At 41.0% G+C, this 22,097-nt stretch overlaps 1 protein-coding gene and 1 long non-coding RNA gene across 2 annotated transcripts in view; one reads left to right on the top strand and one right to left on the bottom strand.

Moving 5' to 3' along the window:
• LOC310770301 overlaps window positions 1–1,223 on the top strand; it is a 103,977-nt gene extending 102,754 nt beyond the window's left edge. The window contains exon 3 of the long non-coding RNA XR_014552039.1: window positions 1,054–1,223. This is a non-coding gene — a long non-coding RNA (uncharacterized lncRNA). The remainder of the gene's footprint in view (window positions 1–1,053) is intronic.
• The window catches only part of ANAPC4 (anaphase promoting complex subunit 4), a 36,421-nt gene extending 14,515 nt beyond the window's left edge, over window positions 1–21,906 (bottom strand). Inside the window, exons 1-19 of the mRNA XM_083630363.1 lie at window positions 21,776–21,906; window positions 20,616–20,721; window positions 19,154–19,286; window positions 17,778–17,852; window positions 16,658–16,684; window positions 16,517–16,561; window positions 14,245–14,329; window positions 12,556–12,666; window positions 11,530–11,613; window positions 10,123–10,209; window positions 7,441–7,505; window positions 7,302–7,344; window positions 7,145–7,221; window positions 6,335–6,435; window positions 6,206–6,257; window positions 5,126–5,181; window positions 3,579–3,625; window positions 3,149–3,205; window positions 1,816–1,872 (exon numbers count right to left, since the gene is read on the bottom strand). Coding sequence (XP_083486489.1) covers window positions 1,816–1,872; window positions 3,149–3,205; window positions 3,579–3,625; window positions 5,126–5,181; window positions 6,206–6,257; window positions 6,335–6,435; window positions 7,145–7,221; window positions 7,302–7,344; window positions 7,441–7,505; window positions 10,123–10,209; window positions 11,530–11,613; window positions 12,556–12,666; window positions 14,245–14,329; window positions 16,517–16,561; window positions 16,658–16,684; window positions 17,778–17,852; window positions 19,154–19,286; window positions 20,616–20,721; window positions 21,776–21,883 — 1,416 coding nt within the window. The 5' untranslated portion in view covers window positions 21,884–21,906. The remainder of the gene's footprint in view (window positions 1–1,815; window positions 1,873–3,148; window positions 3,206–3,578; window positions 3,626–5,125; window positions 5,182–6,205; window positions 6,258–6,334; window positions 6,436–7,144; window positions 7,222–7,301; window positions 7,345–7,440; window positions 7,506–10,122; window positions 10,210–11,529; window positions 11,614–12,555; window positions 12,667–14,244; window positions 14,330–16,516; window positions 16,562–16,657; window positions 16,685–17,777; window positions 17,853–19,153; window positions 19,287–20,615; window positions 20,722–21,775) is intronic.
• Window positions 21,907–22,097: the final 191 nt, after the last annotated feature.

The following is a 22,097-nucleotide window of genomic DNA, read 5'->3' as shown; positions in this document are numbered from 1 at the left end:
ATTCAGTAACTTTCGACATAGTAAATGTTTTTTTTTTTTAAAAAAAAAGTTTTTTGGGGGGACTACTGTTCTCTCAAAACAACTTCTTAATTTACCAAGGGATTTACAGAGAAATTCTGCAAGTGTCTACTCTGAAGTAAGCCTCACTGAGTTCAATGACACATACTTTTGAGTAGACATTTATAGAATGTCACTGTAAATCTTTTGGGGAAAAGATCTAACTCCCCCTCCCTCCTGCTTGCTACTTTCCCCTGCAACTTGAACCCTCATCTTTGCAGCTGCTCAGAGGCTGAGCTGTTAAAAAAACCTTCAGGGGACATAAAATGTCTTCTGTTCTTAAGACTTTTGACAATCCCAAGGTTTTCTTCAAATCTGTTAAGGCAGAAATTCTAAGCATCCTTGCTAGGAAATAAACTCCTCCAAAGTCAATGAGATCTTTCCCCCTGGGTAAATCAAGTAGGATGGAATGACCGATCCTTTGCATCTGCTGAGAATGCTATCTGGAGAGATTTGGGTCTGCCATCAAGCTATTGGCAAGCCCAGCTCTTTTTCGTTAATCTTTTACACTCTTCTGCAAGAGGATGACTCATGAGATCACTTCTGTGATGCAAGGCACAGGTCAGAAATGGAAAACCCCCAGAGTTGCTGCACATCTAGAGAACAGAGAGGAACAGGAGGGAGGGTGCGTTGCGAAGGTTTCAGAGTAGTTTAATGCTGTATTCTGTTTTTAATATTCAGTTGGCAGCCGCCCAAAGTGGCTGGGGAAACCCAGCCAGATGGGTGGGGTATAAATAATAAATTATTACAGTGGTACCTCTGGATGCGAAAGGGAATCCGTTCCGGAGCCCCATTCGCATCCTAAAGCGAACGCAACCCGCGTCTGCGCATGTCGCGATTCGCCACTTCTGCGCATGGCATCCTTTTGAGCGTCTGCGCATGTGGTGAAACCGGAAGTAACACACTCCGTTATTTCCGGGTAGCCACAGAGCACAACCCAAAAATACTCATCCCGAAGCTACTTCAACCCGAGGTACAGTGGTACCTCAGGTTAAGTACTTAATTTGTTCCGGAGGTCCGTACTTAACATGAAACTGTTCTTAACCTGAAGCACCACTTTAGCTAATGGGGCCTCCTGCTGCCGCCACACCACTGGAGCATGATTTCTGTTCTCATCCTGAAGCAAAGTTCTTAACCTGAAGCACTATTTCTGGGTTAGCGGAGTCTGTAACCTGAAGCGTATGTAACCTGAAGCGTATGTAACCCGAGGTACCACTGTATGACTGTATTATTATGTGACAGTTTCTGCCGTGTCTGAGTTATGTAAATAGGTAAGAAGAGCGTTTTGATGAAGGATCATTTAAGTCACACCTGCGTCAAACTGGAGCCACTTGTACCCAGCCATCATCAGAACAGCCGACAGCATCCCCCAGGCCAGTTATATTTCTAAACCACACGGCAGCACTGAGAAAATTCATGCATATTCTGGGGGGTCAGAGGCACACACAATATAGGCCAGCAGTCAGTGAGACGCCTCAAGGAAGCCCGTTAGCATGGTCTGAAGGCCCTCACCTATTTTTGTTCTCAATATTATTTAGATTTACTGTATATTGAGAGTAAGGAGTGGAAAAGCTTCCCAGCGAAGCACGTTCGTTCACATAAATTCATCTGATTTGCTTAAACGGATTCCAGAATGCTGAACGTGGCTTTACAGAGCGATAGGCTATCCCTGCCATTAGCTCCGACCAGCAAAATATATTTCCTTCAGCAGCTCATTTGCCCACCTCCCTGTCTTAACAAAGAGACTTGATTCATTACCTGACCAACTCTTTCTACATTAAAGTATTTCCCTTTACGATTGTAGAGCTCAGGTGCCTAAAAACAAACAAACAAACATGGAATGGAATGTATATTTTATTTTAAGTGGAAACGTGAAGAATTATTAAGATAGCTAACTCCCAAGGTCCCACATTCAATTATATCACAGCCTCGGTGGGATATGTATCAGAAGGAGGCAAGTTAGCTTCCAAATACCCCCAGGCCTTGAGATCTGCAGTTGGTGGTGAAATAGCGCAGAGCCTTCTCCACAGTGGCACCCAAATTATTGAACTGCCTCCTGATTGAGGTATGATTGGCCCCCCTCAGTACTGTCTTTTAGGTACCCTTTTTAAAATACAGTAGATGTATTATTCTAGTTAAGAGAACAGAAACACACAAACACACATGTGTATATATTTGAGAAATACTACATATAGCAACTTTATACTATATAGATTACATGGATAACTCTTGCCCTGGAATGTTATCATTCCAAAATAAAATAATGACCATTGCTCTATCCATTCCTGACTTTCTCTGCTATAGTACATCAATTTGGTCATTATTCCAGACATCCCCATTTTTCCAATCCATTCTGAAACTAAAGGGGTTGCATTTGTGTTCAAGCTTTTGCAAGAAGTACTCTCACAGCAGAAAGTAAATGTAATGTTAACTTCCAAGTCCTCTTCCAGTACTGGGTTCTTACAATAACTGAATAATTGGGTTATCCAATTATTTCTGTGCTGAAATTACAAATTATCCTCCCCTCAAAATAGGGTGTATTGTGTCTTCAACATTTACTTGGTACTGCTAAGTGTATTTGAGTTAAATCTGTGAGGTGTTAAGAACTATTTGTATAGTAACATTTTATAGATCCCCCCCCCCTACCATGGATATAATCTTGGTAGTACCCTTAAGTCTTCTAGATTCTTTTAAAAAGCACATTTATTTCCTCAAGCTGTGGGGAAAGCTGAACCACTATAGTTTTACCTGTTTTGAGTCTGAAATGTTCTCTGTCATTAATTTGTATTACTATCAAGTTTTATTTTGTTTTAAGATGTTTCACAGTTATGTTTATATAGTGTTATAGACCACCCTGAGATTTTTGGAGGAAGGGTGGTTTATAAATAAATCACAATAACCCAAATGCACATTTCTTTCTCCCTTCAAATGTATGAGAAGAAATCTGTTTTCTAAATTCAGATCTACTTTGCTGACCTGAACAGATGTATCTGTTTGCTTTCACTTCAAAGAACAAAAACTCCAAGTCAGCTAGATCATGTGCAAATGTAATAATTCACTCACAGTAGCTAGTCAAATTAAAAAAACTTACCTCATTGAAATGTTCAGTAAGAAAATCAGCAACAAAAGTAATATCTTTCTGAGTCATCTTTGAGAAACAAGAGAGAAAACTCTGAATTCACATTTTAAAAATCAGCTGCCAAAATTCTGCAAGCAGGAGCATCAAAATTAAAACCTTTCTCTTTAAAAGAACATGAAAATTACTGAATATAAAATAATTATACAGTAGCAGATCAAACAAGAAAACACAACCCTAATTAACATTAAAATGTCAATAATACTCTGTGAGCAACCATGTCAATTTCATTCTTTGTCCATATTTAATTTAGTTAAGGGGGCTAGATATCACTGGATTGCCTTTTTTGTCGTTGTTGTACATTCTAATTTGATAGGGTGTTATGATATTGCCTTTAAATACATTTAGGAAATGGAACATACATGACAGAGCACAGAAATACTACCTTGTTCAGCTCTGGAGGGACATGATCTTCTGACATCCTCAGCATGGCTGGAAAATTAAAAAAAGGGAGAGATTACCTCGACAGTGCAATAATTTCCATTCCACTGCCCTCGCTTCCAAAAGAGAAGATTTCACCAAAATACAGCAATGATAAAACATAGTAATTACAGTGGTACCTCGGGTTAAGTACTTAATTCGTTCCAGAGGTCCATACTTAACCTGAAACTGTTCTTAACCTGAAGCACCACTTTAGCTAATGGGGCCTCCCGCTGCTGTCATGCCGCCGGAGCATGATTTCTGTTCTTATCCTGAAGCAAAGTTCTTAACCTGAAGCACTATTTCTAGGTTAGTGGAGTGTGTAACCTGAAGCGTATGTAACCTGAAGCGTATGTAACCCGAGGTACCACTGTATACCCGCTTGAAAATGCCACAACGGCAGCAAAAACAACATGCCATGGTTATTTTTTCCTGTATCTCTTTGTGTAAAATACGAAGGACTACCTGCTCAGGGACAATATTTAAAACTCAAAAGGCCTATCAACATTGCTCTGGGAGGAGGAGATGGACAGTAACTTGCTCTCCCCTAAAGTTGTCCAAGTGGAAAACTTAAAACCATTCTGCCCCCCCCTTCTCCATTCCCCTTGTCCGTCTTGAAAACCCAGCCCTTCTGGGTGTGGGAAGGAAACACTGGGAGACCATGGCTTCCCCTCCACAGGCCTAAGCTGTCTTCAGAAAGGAAATGAATGGCATTTCCTATTTCATGATGTCCCTGTTGGTGGGAACTAGGCGACTCCACATGGACTCCTATTTACCTTTTAAATAGGTTGCCGATCGGAAGGTTGGCAGTTCGAATCTCCACGTTGCTCTGTCCCAGCCCCTGCCAACCTAGCAGTTTGAAAGCACGCCAGTGCAAGTAGATAAATAGGTACCACTGTGGCGGGAAGATAAACAGCATTTCCATGCGCTCTGACTTCCATCATGGTGTCCTTTCATTTCTGAGGAGAAAAAACTTGTCTATGTGGAGTCGCCTAGTAAAGGACCCCTGGACGGTGAAGTCCAGTTAAAGGCAACTATGGGGTTGTGGCGCTCATCTTGCTTTCAGGCCGAGGGAGCCGGCGTTTGTCCACAGAAAGCTTTCCGAGTCATGTGGCCAGCATGACTAAACCACTTCTGGTGCAACAGGACACCATGATGGAAGTCAGAGCGCATGGAAATGCTGTTTATCTTCCCACCACAGTGGTACCTATTTATCTACTTGCACTGGCGTGCTTTCAAACTGCTAGGTTGGCAGGGGCTGGGACAGAGCAATGTGGAGATTCGAACCGCCAACCTTCCAATCAGCAAACCCAAGAGGCTCAGTGGTTTAGACCACAGCGCCACCCGCGTCCCCTTACCCAACCTATTACGGCAGAATTAACCATGCTCCCTGGTGGCTAATAAACTAATAAGATTCAGCCCTATCCCTTCATGTGCGTAGGTTTCCATTTTTCAGTTACGCTTCATGAAATCGAACCCTGGTTTATATCATTAGCACTAATTTTTCCTCACCTACGTATAGCCACCGGAAAAAAGCTTTGAAGTTCTTCATACTGCTGTCTATAACTCTGTAGAGAGAAAGAATAGAAAGGGCATTAAAACCTATTCCAAATGCTACCCAGACTGAAAGGTGTTTCTAAAGCCCACCTCCCTCGTTACAATTTCCTTCCATGCGAGCAGTTCCACACGCTGAAAGGTACGTCATCATTGCAATATCATTAATATAATGCAACCTTATAAATACAGTGGTACCTCGGGTTACATACGCTTCAGGTTACAGCCTCTGCTAACCCAGAAATAGTGCTTCAGGTTAAGAACTTTGCTTCAGGATGAGAACATAAATCATGCTCCGGCAGCGCAGCAGCAGAGGGAGGCCCCATTGGCTAAAGTGGTCTTCAGGTTAAGAACAGTTTCAGGTTAAGTACGGACCTCTGGAACGAATTAAGTACTTAAACCGAGGTACCACTGTATGTTCATCAGACGTTACTAGCTTGCAACCTTTTCGCTAGTCTGTTCTACAGTGGTACCTCGGGTTAAGTACTTAATTCGTTCCAGAGGTCCGTTCTTAACCTGAAACTGTTCTTAACCTGAAGCACCACTTTAGCCAATGGGGCCTCCCGCTGCCGCCGGAGCATGATTTCTGTTCTCATCCTGAAGCAAAGTTCTTAACCTGAAGCACTATTTCTGGATTAGCAGAGGCTGTAACCTGAAGCGTATGTAACCCGAGGTACCACTGTACTTCTATAGGGAGAGGAGTAGGAGGGGAGGGGTCTTTCCCTCTTCTAGCAGACTTCTTGCTGAAATCTTCATTTTTACGCAACAATTATAAGGTCCCTTTTTGCATCTTCTGGCTAGCAGGCAAGTGCTTAAATACAAGTATGATATAGTGCTTCTGAAAAGGCAAAGTGCTGCTTATGCACTATCAGTAATATTTACAGCAAAATATTGGTCAGGATCATCACAGAAAGGTGATGACTAAGTTGTACAGACTAAGTTGTATTTTGGACAACAACAAACTTTTGCTCCCAACATTTCAACAGGAAACCAAAGTCTAAAAATGCTTTGCATCCGACAAGCTAGATGAATACGTACTGAAGCAACTCATTTGCTTTAAGGATGAAGGAGCCCACCGCAGTAATAGCTTCTGTAAAGAGAGAACAGTTATTTAACATCAGCTGAGTTGACGATCAACACGCTAGCCAGAAAGCTAATAATATGTACCTTCGATTCCTGTTGCATCCAGTCCAAGAGACTCATATTTTTGTTTCCACAATGCCATTCCTTTCAGTTCACTGAGATGGTAAAGCAAAGCCTCAGAGCCGCTATAAAAGCAAGGCAGCAAAAAACATTTCAGTGAAGGAGCTGCCATCACACTCAACATTGCATCATTATTAAAGAATAATAATCTGGAATATTTGACAGACTGAAGGAAACCAAGCAAAATACAAGTGATTTATAGTTTATATATGATGTTTGGTCCACACTTCCTCCTGACATGAGAAAACTTGGTATACTTATTTGTATAGCAGTGTTGTTTATAAAACCCAATAAAATAAATAAATAAGAAAGAAAGAAAGAAAGAAAGAAAGAGAGAGAGATGTTTGGTTTCATACTGCTTTTAATTTTAATGTTGCTTTATTATGCTGTCAGCTAACTTGGCAGCTCCACAGAGTTATGCTTTGCTGGGGTAAAAGCTAAAAAAATAAGTAAGCTCAAGTTCTGCGTAACTACGTTGTTACTTGTACAGTGTGATATATGAGTGTTAATAACACTTCATGTAGACTCAATGAAATCAAAAAATCCACTGATTTGAAGGGGTCTACTCTGAAAATGGCTAATGTTGGTTATCACTCATACTCAGCCCAAGCTAGGATTTCCTTGCATAAATGAGAAGTATTTTAGTGATTTTTCTTCCGTGGAACGGGAAGGTGGCGGTGGTATTTCAACTGACTTAAGCATCAAATAAGTTTTCTCTGTTCCATAAGTTCCTATTTTTATTTGCGTCCCTCTAAACGCAGCATGAGATGTTACCTTTGCAAGTGACTTATGACAAGCTTCTGAATACTGGAATAAGAGGATTCCATGGACTGGCCAAGTTTTTTTAAGCCCTGTTGGAAGAGACTTTGTTTTTAGCACTGTAGGTCAATCAAAAGGCAGTAACAGTATTTTAACATGTGCACTAGTATACCTTTACTGTGAGCTGATTCATAAGCAACGCCTGAAGTTCAAGGCTGTATTGGGAAAATAACACCACACACAAATTTCACTTTGCTTGTGAGCGCAACGCAGTACACAACTCTGATGAAAAACAACTTCCTGCGCAGTACCTTGCTTTGCCCCACAAAAGCAACTGCATAAATTCGTCTTGAACGGACGTCGTTGTGTTCTTTTCCTGCAGATTGAAGGTGGCAATACAAACACACTTAATTGTGATTCAAGGACCCGTTACCCGCTTGGAAATAATAAAGATACATGGACACAGTATATTAGGTTAATGGGCTAGAAAAGGCCACAACTTTATTGATTACAGCATGTGAGAGGTATTGGCTTAGGCATTGGACAACCGCAAATTTTGACTCCACCCACTCAGAGAGGGGTGAGCCTGATGAGGGTTAACCACCAGTAGGGGGAGCCTGTTGATGCAAATACAACTATAAGCTCTCCCCTGATGTCACCGGGGGTCGTGCCATGCCCCCCCGCCACACAGGGCATCGGACAGGATCCACGACCGCCGGATTCCTTTAACGGAATACCCATAAGTGAAGGGGTAGGCGATGGCCACACCTAGCCTTTCCATACACCAACAACACATTCCAATGCCTAACCGCCAAATACCAAGAAAGTTGTGACGATTGCTATGAGATAGGCGGAAAAAACCAAAAGGCCAGTGCCAATTTGCCAATTGGAAAAAACTCCTACCAGGCCCCCTAGGCAACCAGGGCGACCAATCACAGGTCCATAGCAAGGTCCCCTGCATAACGCGGGAAACTGTTCCCGCTCACAATCCCTCCCCTCCTGGAGGAGGAGAGGATTTATCAGTCTTTGGCCTAGGGAAGGGGTTACTTCCATACCTAAACAACGAGGAGTTTACCAGCTCATGGATGAAAATTATGGTTAGAAAAGCAACTGCGATTCCTTTTTCACAAAAAATGAATGGCAAGACAAACTGCTAGAGTATATTGAACTGGCTAGATTAACAGAGGAATTAGAGATCACACTAGACAAGAATTTCAAAAAGCATGGGGGAAATGCAGAGAATACTTCACAAAACAGTGCCCTAAAATTCATACCTGGACTTGTTTTGATTCATGTCTGCAGGCGTATTTGTGGATATTTAAGTTATAATTAGAAAAATCTTAATAATTATTCATAAACGAAACAGCCTATAAGAAGTAAATAAGGAGGCCAGATACTGGATAAAGGAAGTCTTTTATTTAGTTGTTTGTATTGTTGTATGTTATGCTTATTGTTTGTTATGTTCGTGTTTAATCAGGATGGATTTATGTATTGGGGGGTGGGGGGCTTATGTTATATTGTAAATAAAATTTGCAATAAAAATTTAATTAAAAAAGGGGGTGGGAAGCAACTTCGATTGGTATGCCACCTTCTCTCCTGTACCATCTGGGCTACGATACCGCCCTTGAATCGCTGAGGCAAAGGCTCTGAGACATATCACACAGTGATCTCCGATCTCAGTCTCATGTCATCTGTGGCCCTTTAGCAGGAGGAATTCACTATGGGTTCAATTTTCAGACACCTGCATATCTTAGAAATTTGTCTGTACCAACATATCGGTGTCTTTTCTCCAAGGCCAGATTAAATGTATTCCCATCAGAAGTGTTGGATAGCAGACTGAGAGGCATCCCTTATCAAAATAGGATCTGTGTATGCTCTCAGGATGTCGACTGCATGAGGCATATTTTATTGCATTGTGGACAATATGATCAAGCTAGGGAACTATTGATTCAACCACTATTGGCAAATCAGCCGGGTCTATCTGAAGCCTACTATACCAAAGATCTTCTGGATGACAAGTCCAATAATATCACAGTGGCCGTGGCAAAGTTTCTTTCAGTAGTTATACGAATCAAAGATCAACATACCCATGACTCAACAAATAACGCTTTGGTCTTCCTTCCCTGGGGGGTTGTCTATACAGTGGACGCTCGGGTTGCGAATGTGATCCATGCGGGATGCATGTTCGCAACCCACAGCGTTGCATCTGTGCATGCGTGGGTTGCGATTTGGCGCTTCTGCACATGCACAAAGCGCGATTTAGCACTTCTACACATGCGCGACTCCCGAAACCTGGAAGTAACCTGTTCCAGTACTTCCGGGTTTCGGCGGGTCCGTAACCCAAAAAAACACAACCTGAAGCGTCTGCAACCCAAGGTATGCCTATACGAATCTGTGTTTTATTCTGAATCCATTTTATGGGTCGTTCAACTACAATAAAGATTATTATTACAGTGGTACCTCGGGTTAAGTACTTAATTCGTTCCGGAGGTCCGTTCTTAACCTGAAACTCGTCTTAACCTGAAGCACCACTTTAGCTAATGGGGCCTCCTGCTGCTGCCACGCCGCCGGAGCACGATTTCTGTTCTCATCCTGAAGCAAAGTTCTTAACCCGAGGTAATATTTCTGGGTTAGTGGAGTCTGTAACCTGAAGCGTATGTAACCCGAGGTACCACTGTATTATTTAATTATCCATATATAATAATAATAATAATTTATTGCTTATCCCCTGCCCATCTGGCCAGGTCTCCCCAGCCACTCTGGGGGGCTCCCAACAGAAAATTAAAAACACAATAAAATATCAAACATAAAAAAATTCCTCACCCTCTAGGCCAGGCATGGGGGCACAGTGTCATTATAAGTGGACTACCTAGTCTTGAACAGAGCATCTGCAACTGTGACAATAACCTGTTCCTATTCTTCACATGGGAAAAATATTACGAGAAGCAGTATTAAAATAACGATCACCTAAATTGGAAGAGTTTTCACAATACCTGCACAAATTTGGTTAGCCGTGAATCCATCTGCATCAGTATTTCTTCCCAAGCTTCACACATACATGTCAGCGACAGCTTTATATACTGTTTACAAACAGAGAAAGGACAGAAATGCCTACCTTTTTCTATAGTATTGGAAACAAATGCAATTTTGCAGAAAGAAATCTGCCGTAATAATTAAATTCAACCAACCAACCAACCAACCAACCAACCGTAATGCATGGTTTTCATTACAATATTTTCAAATTACACAGTACCATCACTATCAAAACCAGATAAATGCATTTTAAAACTGCGTACAACCAATGTTAATCATATTTTTAAAAATTCCTTCTTTCCTCCGATCCTAGATTAAGTTAAAACAGAATTAAAACACATTGGCAGCCTGATCCTCACTACATTTACTTGGAAGTAGTTCAAGGAAACTTATCCTTAGGATAACAGTCTAATTTTAATAATAATAATAATAATAATAATTTATTATTTATACCCCACCCATCTGGCTGGGCTTCTCCAGCCACTCTGGGCGGCTTCCAACCAAAGATTAAAATACTGTACTACATCAAACATTAAAAGCTTCCCTAAACAGGGCTGCCTTCAGATGTCTTATATAAGTCTGGTAGTTGTTGGTTTTCTTTGACATCTGGTGGGAGGGCGTTCCACAGGAAGGGCGCCACTACCAAGAAGGCCCTCTGCCTGGTTCCCTGTAACTTGGCTTCTCGCAGTGAGGGAACCGCCAGAAGGCCCTCGGTGCTGGACCTCAGTGTTCGGGCAGAACGATGGAGGTGGAGACACTCCTTCAGGTATACTGGACCGAGGCTGTTTAGGGCTTTAAAGGTCAGCACCAACACTTTGAATTGTGCTCGGAAACGTACTGGGAGCCAATGTAGGTCTTTCAAGACCGGTGTTATATGGTCTCGGCGGCCGCTCCCAGTCACCAGTCTGGCTGCCGCATTCTGGATTAGTTGTAGTTTCCGGGTCACCTTCAAAGGTAGCCCCACGTAGAGCACATTGCAGTAGTCCAAGCGGGAGATAACCAGAGCATGCACCACTCTGGCAAGACAGTCTGTGGGCAGGTAGGGTCTCAGCCGGCGTACCAGATGGAGCTGGTAAACAGCTGCCCTGGTCATGGATTTGACCTGCGCCTCCATGGACAGCTGTGAGTCCAAAATGACTCCCAGGCTGCACACCTGGTCCTTCAGGGGCACAGTTACCCCATTCAGGATCAGGGAATCCTCCACACCTGCCTGCCTCCTGTCCCCCCCAAAACAGTACTTCTGTCTTGTCAGGATTCAATCTCAATCTGTTTTCTCAAAGATGGATCAATTTAATCTAGACAAGTTAAACCAAGTGGATTTAATCCATTGGGACTGCAAAATGGGCCAGAGAATTTTAATACAGTACCTGCAAGAGAGTTGAAATGTGTGTGAATTTTCTAGCCATTCGGGTCACTTCTGGTAAATAGGTTGAGAGCAAACTGGTGTCCAACTATAGCAGGAAGAGAATAAAATTATAGCCAGAGGAAATTACACCACCAGGGTTTTTTTTGAGCAGCCCCACATATAATGCGTTCCAGTAATCTAACCTAGAGTTTATCAGATCATAGACAACAGAAGTTAGACTATGCTTGCCCAGATAAGGGCAGGAATTAAATTAGTCCCATTTTCCAGCAAAAGGTGAAAATGTGCAAGGTTTTCCTCTAAGAAAAGATTAGAAGGTACGGCCTTTTATTTTTGATGGGGAAGGAATGCCGCTGAAACTTATATTTTATTTAATTTTTAAATAATTTTTAAATATTTTTATTAAATACAAATTAGAAAACATACATATTCACAACAAAAGAAAATGAAAATACATCTAACCAAGGGGGAAAAATTAGACAATATTTTGTCTCTTTTCATATTTACGGTTATTTATACCTCTATAAAATGCTATTCACAATAAACCAGTGAAATGAAAGATAAGATATCAGAAAAAAGAAAAAAAGAACAAAGACAAAATAAAGAAGTAAAAGAAAAAGATCATAGGTGAAATTTTTTAGAAGTAGATAAGTACTCACAATACATAGCCATTTCCCATCTATATTTATATTCAATTGGATAATTTCATCTTGTCCTTATCTACCTTAAACAAAGTGGTTTTTTTAAAAAAAGACTTCCACGTTTACCTCACGTGTTTTTAATAATCCGTTCGTCAGAACCTCTGTTCTTCATATTTTCCCTTTGGATTTCCTTAATGTCTCACTTTGTGTTTTTTATATTACGCCGCTGAAACTTATAAAATGCCATCCCAGCAAGCCAAATTTCAACACAGTTGCTCAGAAACATTCCGAATACATCCACTATAGAATGGAACTGACAAGGATGATTTACCCCAAAAAATAACCCAGAGCAAAACATTGCTGCTAAGTATTTCTGCAGTTTTACTCACTTGGAAGTATGTTATTTCCGGCTCACTTTCTGGAGAAACTTCTACTTTTGTAATAACCGACAGGGATTTCAAGTCACTTGATAAGCACAAAGCGAGGCAAGAACCAGTCACCTACAAGAGAACGATGCAAAGGTTATACACCTCATTTTCTTAGTATTGAGGAACAAATCACGTTTCATACAATTAAAACTGTATAGTTCTTGTAAAAAGAAAATCAGATAGGTGGGGCTTGGGGAAGCCCACTTAACAATGTTTAGAAAAATAAGGATATGACAAGAATTTGTTTGTATTGTTTGTCTTTTCTGTTTGTGTTTTTTATTTGTGTTATAAAATGAATAATTTTTTTGGGGGGGGGGGAAATAAAACTGTATAGTTCTTTTCCTCCCCACTTTCAAAAGCACATCTCTGAGTCCAAAGGATTGCAGCCCGTGTGCATTTGCTAAAATCGGTTTAAAATACTATTACACCTCACTGAGAGCAAAAAAAAAGGTGTACAGTGGTACCTCAGGTTACATATGCTTCAGGTTACACACACCGCTAACCCAGAAATAGTACCTCGGGTTAAGAACTTTGCTTCAGGATGAGAACAGAAATCATGCTCTGGCGGCGCGGCAGCAGCAGGAGGCCCCATTAGCTAAAGTGGTGCTTCAGGTTAAGAACAGTTTCAGGTTAAGAATGGACCTCCGGAACGAATTAAGTTCTTAACCTGAGGTACCACTGCACAGTGGTACCTCAGGTTACATACGCTTCAGGTTACAGACTCCGCTAACCCAGAAATAGTGCTTCAGGTTAAGAACTTTGCTTCAGGATGAGAACAGAAATCATGCTCTGGCGGCGCGGCAGCAGCAGGAGGCCCCATTAGCTAAAATGGTGCTTCAGGTTAAGAACAGTTTCAGGTTAAGAACGGACCTCCGGAATGAATTAAATACTTAACCTGAGGTACCACTGTACTTTTTTATTCACCATTAAAGAAGCTTGTCTTAATTGTACAGTGCAGTACGTTTTGATTAGGGTTGACATGTTTTCTTTTGCCATGTGTGCATGTAGGGATGTGGGAGCCTAGGAGGAAGAAATAACTTTGGGGAGGGAATTTCATATCTTTAGAGCGGTCAAGTATGTGCGGTGGAGAGGCGTCTTTAAATGTTGCATGATAGCACTACAAATATAGCTTTTTTCCAGTATAAGGATGCAGTAAAAAGAAAAGAAGTTATATTCTTGTCAGTCTTGTGCAGGGGAGGAGGAGGAGGAGTTTGGGTTTGATATCCCGCCTTTCACTCCCTTTAATGAGTCTCAAAGTGACTAACATTCTCCTTTCCCTTCCTTCCCCACACCAAACTCTCTGTGAAGTGAGTGGGGCTGAGAGACTTCAGAGAAGTGTGACTAGCCCAAGGTCACCCAGCAGCTGCATGTGGAGGAGCCAGGAAGCGAACCAAGTTCACCAGATTACGAGTCCACCGCTCTTAACCACTACACCACACAGGCTCTCAGGGAGGTTGTGGCTCAGCGGCAGCTGATCTACTTTGCCTGCAGAAGCTCGCCGGTTCAATTTTTCAGGAGCCAACTCTCTCCTTCCATCTTTAGAAGACTGATTTTTAACATTCAGAAGTGAGATTTATCTAAGAAGATCTACTGGGAAGCTGTGGAACCACACTCTGCAGAAGTGTGGTGGGAATTGCAAGACCTACTCACCCCCGTTACTGTAGCTATCTTGTACATCCCATAAGCGTAGATCTCAATAAACCCAGCATTGCCCCCAAGAACCAGAGCATTCAGCCTAAAGTTTAAAAGAGAGAGATAATCAGGGCATGGAAATTAAGAAGCACCCTTATACATTAGCAATCCCACCTGCCTGTTTATCTGTGTAAAATATTTATACAACAGCCTTCGTAAAAATACTATTATTATTAAGCATTACCTGACGTTTTCAGAATGTAAAATTACAATTCTTTGGTTTTCCGAAAGCCAAAGCTAAATGTTGTCCACTTGCAAAAATTATAACAGATTCGAATTCCTTACACTCAAAACATATTTTTAAGACTGAAGAAATTTGCAAAAATTAAGTTTCACCCACTAAAATGACATGTCCTATTAGTGTGCCTTTTACTCAGGTTGAGACGGAGAGACATATAAGGCAACTTACTGTTTAAAAACCAAAGTTGCCTGCATGGTTCTCCCACTTCTTATCCCCCAGAAAGTGATATTAAGACATTTACCGCCTCTGTACCTGAGGAGTCGGAGAGTTTAGCTCTTGTGCTCAGGAGCCCTTGATGGATTTCCCCTCAGCTAATTTGTCTTACTCTTTTTTAAAGCCATTTAAGTCAGTGCACGCTGCTACAGCTTGCGGGATTTGCAAGACGGGAAGAGAGCAAAAGTGCAACAGGCAAAGATTCAGATCCGAAGGCCCCTTCTAATATTTTCATATTTTCGTTCCCAACTGCAGGAACACACCAGAGCCAAAACAAATAAATGCTGCCCTCCACTGATCAACTGAGTAAAGTACTCTTCTCAAACTTTTGGTCGCTGTTAGACTGTAACTGCATTCTCCCTAACCTTTTGTTGTGTTGGCTTGCGGTTGATGGGAATTAACATAAACTGGAGAGCACCAAGATGAGAAATTTCTTCTAGAATCCCCCAAATTATTTGGTTCTTATAGGGACAGAACTAGGGACGCGGGTGGCGCTGTGGGTTAAACCACAGAGCCTAGGACTTGCCGATCAGAAGGTCAGTGGTTCGAATCCCCGCCACGGGGTGAGCTCCCGTTGCTTGGTCCCTGCTCCTGCCAACCTAGCAGTTCAAAAGCATGTCAAAGTGCAAGTACATAAATAGGTACCGCTCCAGCAGGAAGGTAAACGGCGTTTCCGTTCGCTGCTCTGGTTCGCCAGAAGCGGCTTAGTCATGCTGGCCACATGACCCGGAAGCTGTACGCCAGCTCCCTCGGCCAATAAAGCGAGATGAGCGCCGCAACCCCAGAGTCGGCCACGACTGGACCTAATGGTCAGGGGTCCCTTTACCTTTATAGGGACAGAACTACCGAAATTGTATAGAAATTTATTCATGTATGTGACTATAGCAGCAAGAATGTTACTCTCCCCCAAATGGAAAGAAGCAGAAGTCCCAGCAAAGTAAGAATGGATACAGAAACTTATGGAATGCCGAAACTGACCAGAAGAATAAGAAATCAAGATAACAAACTTTTTTATAAAATAATGGAAATGGGTTTATTGAATATTTACAGATGAACTGCAAACAGATAAAAACACTGGCAGGATTACTGGCGGTTCCCTCACTGCGGGAAGTGAGGTTACAGGGAACCAGGCAGAGGGCCTTCTCGGTGGTGGCGCCCACCCTGTGGAACACCCCTCCATCAGATATCAAGGAAATAAACAACTATCTTGACTTTTAGAAGACGTCTGAAGGCAGCCCTGTTCAGGGGAGTTTTTAATGTTTGATGTTTTATCGTGTTTTATTAAATATTCTATTGGGAGAGTGGCTGGGGAAACCCAGCCAGATGTGCGGGGTATAAATAATAAATTATTATCACCTGAAGTTTCATAAGAGTTTATACTTAAATGAGCCAATTAAATGAATTTGGACATGCAGAAGATATTAAAAAATAAATTAAGGAACCACAAGAAGAGGGGGAAGAGGGGGAATGCTAAAATGATTGTAAAATTAATGAAATGTATAAATTTGAAAAGTATAAATAAAAACTTTTTAAAAAAAGGAAATCAGAACTTCTTTCATTCTCAGTATCAACAACATAATTTGGAAAGCTGTTTGTTTGCTATGCATTTGGACACAATTTAAGAGATTGTAACCAAATTTTGCATGATGGGCTGAATGTTTCAAAACTGCCCTGATTTGTTGTTTGTGTGTGTTTTTGGCTTCTTAGAATTCCCAAGCAACTGATTCAAGGCTGCTGGTTGTACATAAACCAAATCAGAGTAAAAAATTAATTTACCTGACATCTCCCATGAGTTTCATAATCTCATCAGATTTTTCTTCACTGCAAAGTAATATTTTAAAATATCAGTTACAAAACAAACCATGTTACGTCCTCATAACTAAAAACGAAAAGATAGAACCAGAAAATGAGCCTCACCTGAAAATTTTTGCAGTGGTACTGTAGCTATGTTTAAAAAAAGGGAAAATGTCAGCACATTCAATGATACCTTCTTAGTAAGAATCACAAATTCATGTAGGCCATAGAAGCACAACAGTACACATGTCTTCTCATAAGTGTGCAGAGGATTGCGGCCTTACTTTGGAAGCAACCTTCATGTAACTCAATGGTGTTTACTTTTGAGTAGACATTCTTAGCATTAGCATAAAGAAGTAGAATAGGCTTTCTCAACCTTGGCCCTCCAGATGTTTTGAGACTACAATTCCCATCATCCCTGACCACTGGTCCTGCTAGCTAGGGATCATGGGAGTTGTAGGCCAAAAACATCTGGCAGGCGGAGATTGAGGAAGCCTGAAGTAGAAGATGCCTGGCAACCAAGTCACATGTTCTCTTTATGTTATCAATGGAAACCAACAGAGTAAAAACGTTCAGGATCAACTTCAGAAAATGAAATTTATACATAAAAAATAAGCTTCAGTCGCTGATCTACTCAGAAGGCCTGCAAAAACCTATGTGGTGGACCTGTAAAAGGGTAAAAGAGTATTGGGAAATCATAATGAATGGGGGGGAACGTTTTAAAGTACTTTTCAAAAAACAGACAAACCTGAGTCCTTTCAGTTGGAGATAATTCAGACGGAAATTCCAGGTGTCAAAAAAGGCTATTTATGTATGCTACTACTGCGGCCCGTGTTTTATTAGCCCCAAAATGGAAAACGAGCGAGGATCCAACCAAAGAAGAATTGCCACTTAAACTGATGAAATATGAGCAGCTTATAGAATAAGAGAACAAGAAGAATGCATGTTTAAAGAAGATTGGAAAATGTTTATATGGGGGGGGGAATTGTATACACTTGAAAACGTTGGCAGCATTAAGATAACTTCAAGAGTGTAAATAAATTTTGATAGATTTAATAATGGACTACTGAATGGTTTAGTTTGTGTAAAATATGCAGGGATTCGTGATATGCAAAAGGAACCATGGAAAGAGAAGAAGGGAAGTCACTGATATTTTAAAGTTGCTTAAATGAGTATTTTAAATTGTTAAACAGAAAAGTCCCCCCAACCCACAAATAGCAGAGCTGGAAAGCTCAACACTTACTTCTTTGGCAATGCTGGTAGTTTTGGAAGAAGAAGATTAGACTCATCCTCCGCATTATAAAAGGAAGTGAGGACACTGAAAGGGAAGATAAAAAAGACTCTTTGGGTTACGCCAAAACTAAAATGACCCAAAAAAACAAAAAAATGACAGGTTGGAAAGTCAGATGGAAAGTAATACCATATTCTAAAATGTCTGGCTTTTCTTCTAAAAATAGCTGTACAGTATTTAAATACAGTTCTTTCACAGGAGTTATCAAGCTAAGTTAAATTTAAAAATGTGGAAGCGCCATCAGTTATGCAATAGGCAGTGTCTCTTGCTCTTGGTTAGCTTTCACATGGCACAGATGTGCTTCTATGGTTTTTTAAACACAGTCCCTTCATTTCTAGGTTATTGGATTTTGGTTTCCTTTAAGTATAGGACATATTACTGAACTTTTTTTTTTAGGCACAGATGGAGACTGATCTTCATTTAAAAATCCCAGCTGTTTATATTGCAAATCGTGTGACAATTATATCAATACAATGGATAATGTCCAATTAATTCATACTCAAAATAGACCAACTGAAATCAATGGAGTTAAAAGTTCATTGAGTTCTGCTCCAAATAATAATAATAATAATTAATAATAATAATTTTTTATTTATACCCCGCCCTCCCCAGCCAAGGCCGGGCTCAGAGCGGCTTACAAGCAATAATAAAAACAAGTTGAATGATTACAACTTAAAAACAAAAATAAAAAACAACATTAAAATAATGGAACATTAAAATATTAAAATGTAGCCTCATCGCAGGAGAAGGAAAAGAAAAAAGAAAGGGAGGGAGGGAGGGAATCAAATTGGCTCCAAGCCAAAGGCCAGGCGGAACAACTCTGTCTTACAGGCCCTGCGGAAAGAAATCAGATCCTGATCAGAAATAAAAGTTCATCAGATACCAACCAGTATTAAATGTAACTTATATTAAAACCCAATACAGTGGTACCTCGGGTTAAGAACTTAATTCGTTCTGGAGGTCTGTTCTTAACCTGAAACTGTTCTTAACCTGAAGCACCACTTTAGCTAATGGGGCCTCCTGCTGCCGCTGCACGGTTTCTGTTCTTATCCTGAAGCAAAGTTCTTAACCTGAGGTAATATTTCTGGGTTAGCGGAGTCTGTAACCTGAAGCATCTGTAACCTGAAGCGTATGTAACCCGAGGTACCACTGTAGTCGTACACATAATCATAATGCAACGGAATAGGGAGGAAGTTCAAACTTCCCAGAAAGCTAAAGAAAGCTCTCAATTTTTGTAAATTTGCAAATGTTTCCCCGTTTGGCAACTGAAAGCGATTTGCACCAGAGGTTGCCAGATGATTGGTCCTCATTCTGTGCCTCGCTCCTACCTGCTTTCTTCTGTAACTTCCATCCAGTGCATATAAGTGATAGGAGCATCTACTGAGAAAGAATGGAGGCTCTCTGGTTTCTCCACGTCACACAAGATAACTTGCTTAGTATCCGCAAGTGCAAAAGCCAAAACTGCAGAAGGAATGGGGAAATGGTAAATACACAATGCACAAGAGACCACCTCTTCGGTACGTGCCAGTGATGAAAAGCAATGGACATAACAAACCATGGTTGAAGCAAACTGTGACGTTACCATATGAGAGTGCTGGAGGTGAAATAGTTAAACAGGTTACCCAATCAGAACCCAGGGGGTGGAGTCAGAGGGACTATAAAACCAGCTCTGGGATGGGTGAAGGAAGAGTTTGTTGGGAGTTGGGTGGTTGGTTGGAGTGGGAGTGAATTGGGATAGAGTCTGTGGGTAGGTTGAGTTAGGGTAGCGACGTAAGCTGAGTCAGGAACAGTTAGGGGCTAGGAAGACAAGTAAATATCTGAGAGGTGGTTGAGGGAGTGAGAGCAGGTAGCGGAAGTTATAGGTCTGGATAGGCACTCCATGATTGTAATTGACTGATACTGTTTATGAAACCACACGCTTGTTAAACTGTGATAAATAAACAGAAGTTTATGTTCCAATTTAACCCTGACTGGATTCAGTATTGTGCCAGGTAGGGGCTGGGTGGTGGCAGGGAGAAATCAAGTGATGGCACAGGGATCAATAGACGGTGAAAAGTCCGGGGACCCTGTGTGATCGCCACACAAACCATGGTTGAGCGCAAACCAAAACCATCACTTGCTGTCGGCAATACGCCAAACTGAGCTGTATTGTCAAAGGACTGCCCTTTTCAGGGTTAGCATTGTCAGCTTTTTGAGAGCGAACGAATGACACGTTCCTTCGATTTAAAATTTAAACAACTATGAATAATCATAGTTTAGAGGTCCCGGGCCCTAAGGAATTCAGATTATCCTCCACCAGGGCCAGGGCCTTCTCAGTGATGGATCCGACCTGGTGGAATGCTCTGTCCCATGAGACCAGGGGCGTGCAGGATTTAACTTCCTTCCGCAGGGCCTGTAAGACAGAGCTATTCCACCTGGCTTTCAATTTGAACTTTGCCTGATCTTTTATTCCCCTTCCTTCCCTCCCCATTTTTATGAAGATTACCCACTCTGGGATCCCACAGCTAATTCTCCCCTGGTCTCCTCGCTGGCCTAAACAGGACTAATTTAGCCAATCTAGCCCTGGTGATCATCTAATGTTTATTGGATGGATTCCCCCCCCCCCAATTTGATTTTGAATTTTGAATTTATTGTTATTCACGTTTTATACTGTATTTTATGCTGTTTTTGTTGCATCAATTAAGTGTTTCAAATTTGTTGTTAGCCGCCCTGAGCCCGGTTTTCTGAACCGGGAAGGGCAGGGTATAAATAAAAATGTATTATTATTATACACTATTTGTTGCACATTACTTTTGCCATCTGGCCTCCACGCAAGGGCCGTCACTTCCTTCCCGGTGCTTTCGCTTGGTGGCAAACTCCACAATCGCTGGAAGTTTGCAAGGCGATGAAGCAAAACCTAAAAAAGGCATTGAGAAGAACGGTAGAAACATTCAGACTTCCTCTCTACAGAGAAAGCAGAGTACAAAAGGAGGCTGTGATCTTATGAAACAGCTTAAAAAATGCAGTTAAATAAAGAAAAGAAACCCAATTTGGACATAAGGTTTTTGCAATTACCTTTTCCCCAAAAACACACACAGAAAAGCTTATACTCTAATCTAGAGGAAATTGTCTACTGCCCGGTCAGATGTGACCTGATGTATCCTAGCTGATTTTATCTGGGACAGTCCAATAGCTTTTATTAGATTTTTAAAAAACTGTTCTTAAAAATCTAGGTTTACAATGGATTGGGAGTACATAGGAGAAAGGGAGGGTAACAAAATCAATTAGGCTTTTCTTGCTCCTGTTTTTTAAAACATGAAGTAGTGTTAGCTACTTGTTTAAAAGAAGAATGTAGAAATTAGCATGCCCTTCCCAATGTTTGTTTCCAGAACTGTTTTGAAGCAAATACTATGATAACAAAATGCTAACTTTTAATCACAAACTTACTTTCTTCAACCAACTGAGAGATCATATAAATTTTCTGGTGGGTTTTCTACAAATGTGCCCCCCTTGCCATTTGAAAGCAGACTTAAATTTCAAAAATGTTTGTTCGTGTGTGTGTGTTTCTGTTCTATGCATGAGTTTTCCATTAATTCCCATGCATGAGTTTTCCATTAATTTCTTTGACTAGCATATAACTTATTAAATGCCACTAAAATCTTAAAATGCAAAAAAAAAAAAAAAGTTTTATTCACAACTCTGGAGATATTTTAATGACATATTATTTTTACAAATAATATGATTCTTGCCCCCATAAGGTAGATGCCATGTTAGGGTATAAGAAAGCAGCAAGACAATCGCTTGGTAATTGCCATCTTATGTAGCTGACAAATCTGGTTCCATCTTGTGTTACGTTATAAAGGATTCACAGAACTATTTTTTAAACTAACTCGTTTGAGACCAGACTCAAGACTTTTCAAAAGTTTACCACTGTTACATACTGCTCTCTGTAGTGCATTTGACCACCTTACCTCTCCAACTTTGTTTGCAAGAGCGATCAAATCCCTCTTGGGGGACCAGGCCATGAAAATGACTTCTTGAGGAAGCTGTTTTTCCCCAACCTGCCGAAAAGCAGGCATAGTGGCAGCGATGACTCCACAGAAGCAGGACAAATAATAAAGATCAGATGTGTGGTGGACCTGTAAAAGGGTAAAAAGAGTATTGGGAAATAATTTATAATGGAAAATGAGCAAGGTCCCAACTAAAGAAGAATGGCAACTTACAACTGATGGAATAGGCAGACCTAAGTTATAGAATAAGAGAACAAGAATAACATATGTTTAAAGAAGATTG

The sequence above is a fragment of the Podarcis filfolensis genome (assembly GCF_964270895.1).
Source record: "Podarcis filfolensis genome assembly, chromosome: 9".
Classification (NCBI taxonomy): domain Eukaryota; kingdom Metazoa; phylum Chordata; class Lepidosauria; order Squamata; family Lacertidae; genus Podarcis; species Podarcis filfolensis.
This window is presented reverse-complemented; position numbering and strand designations above follow the sequence as displayed.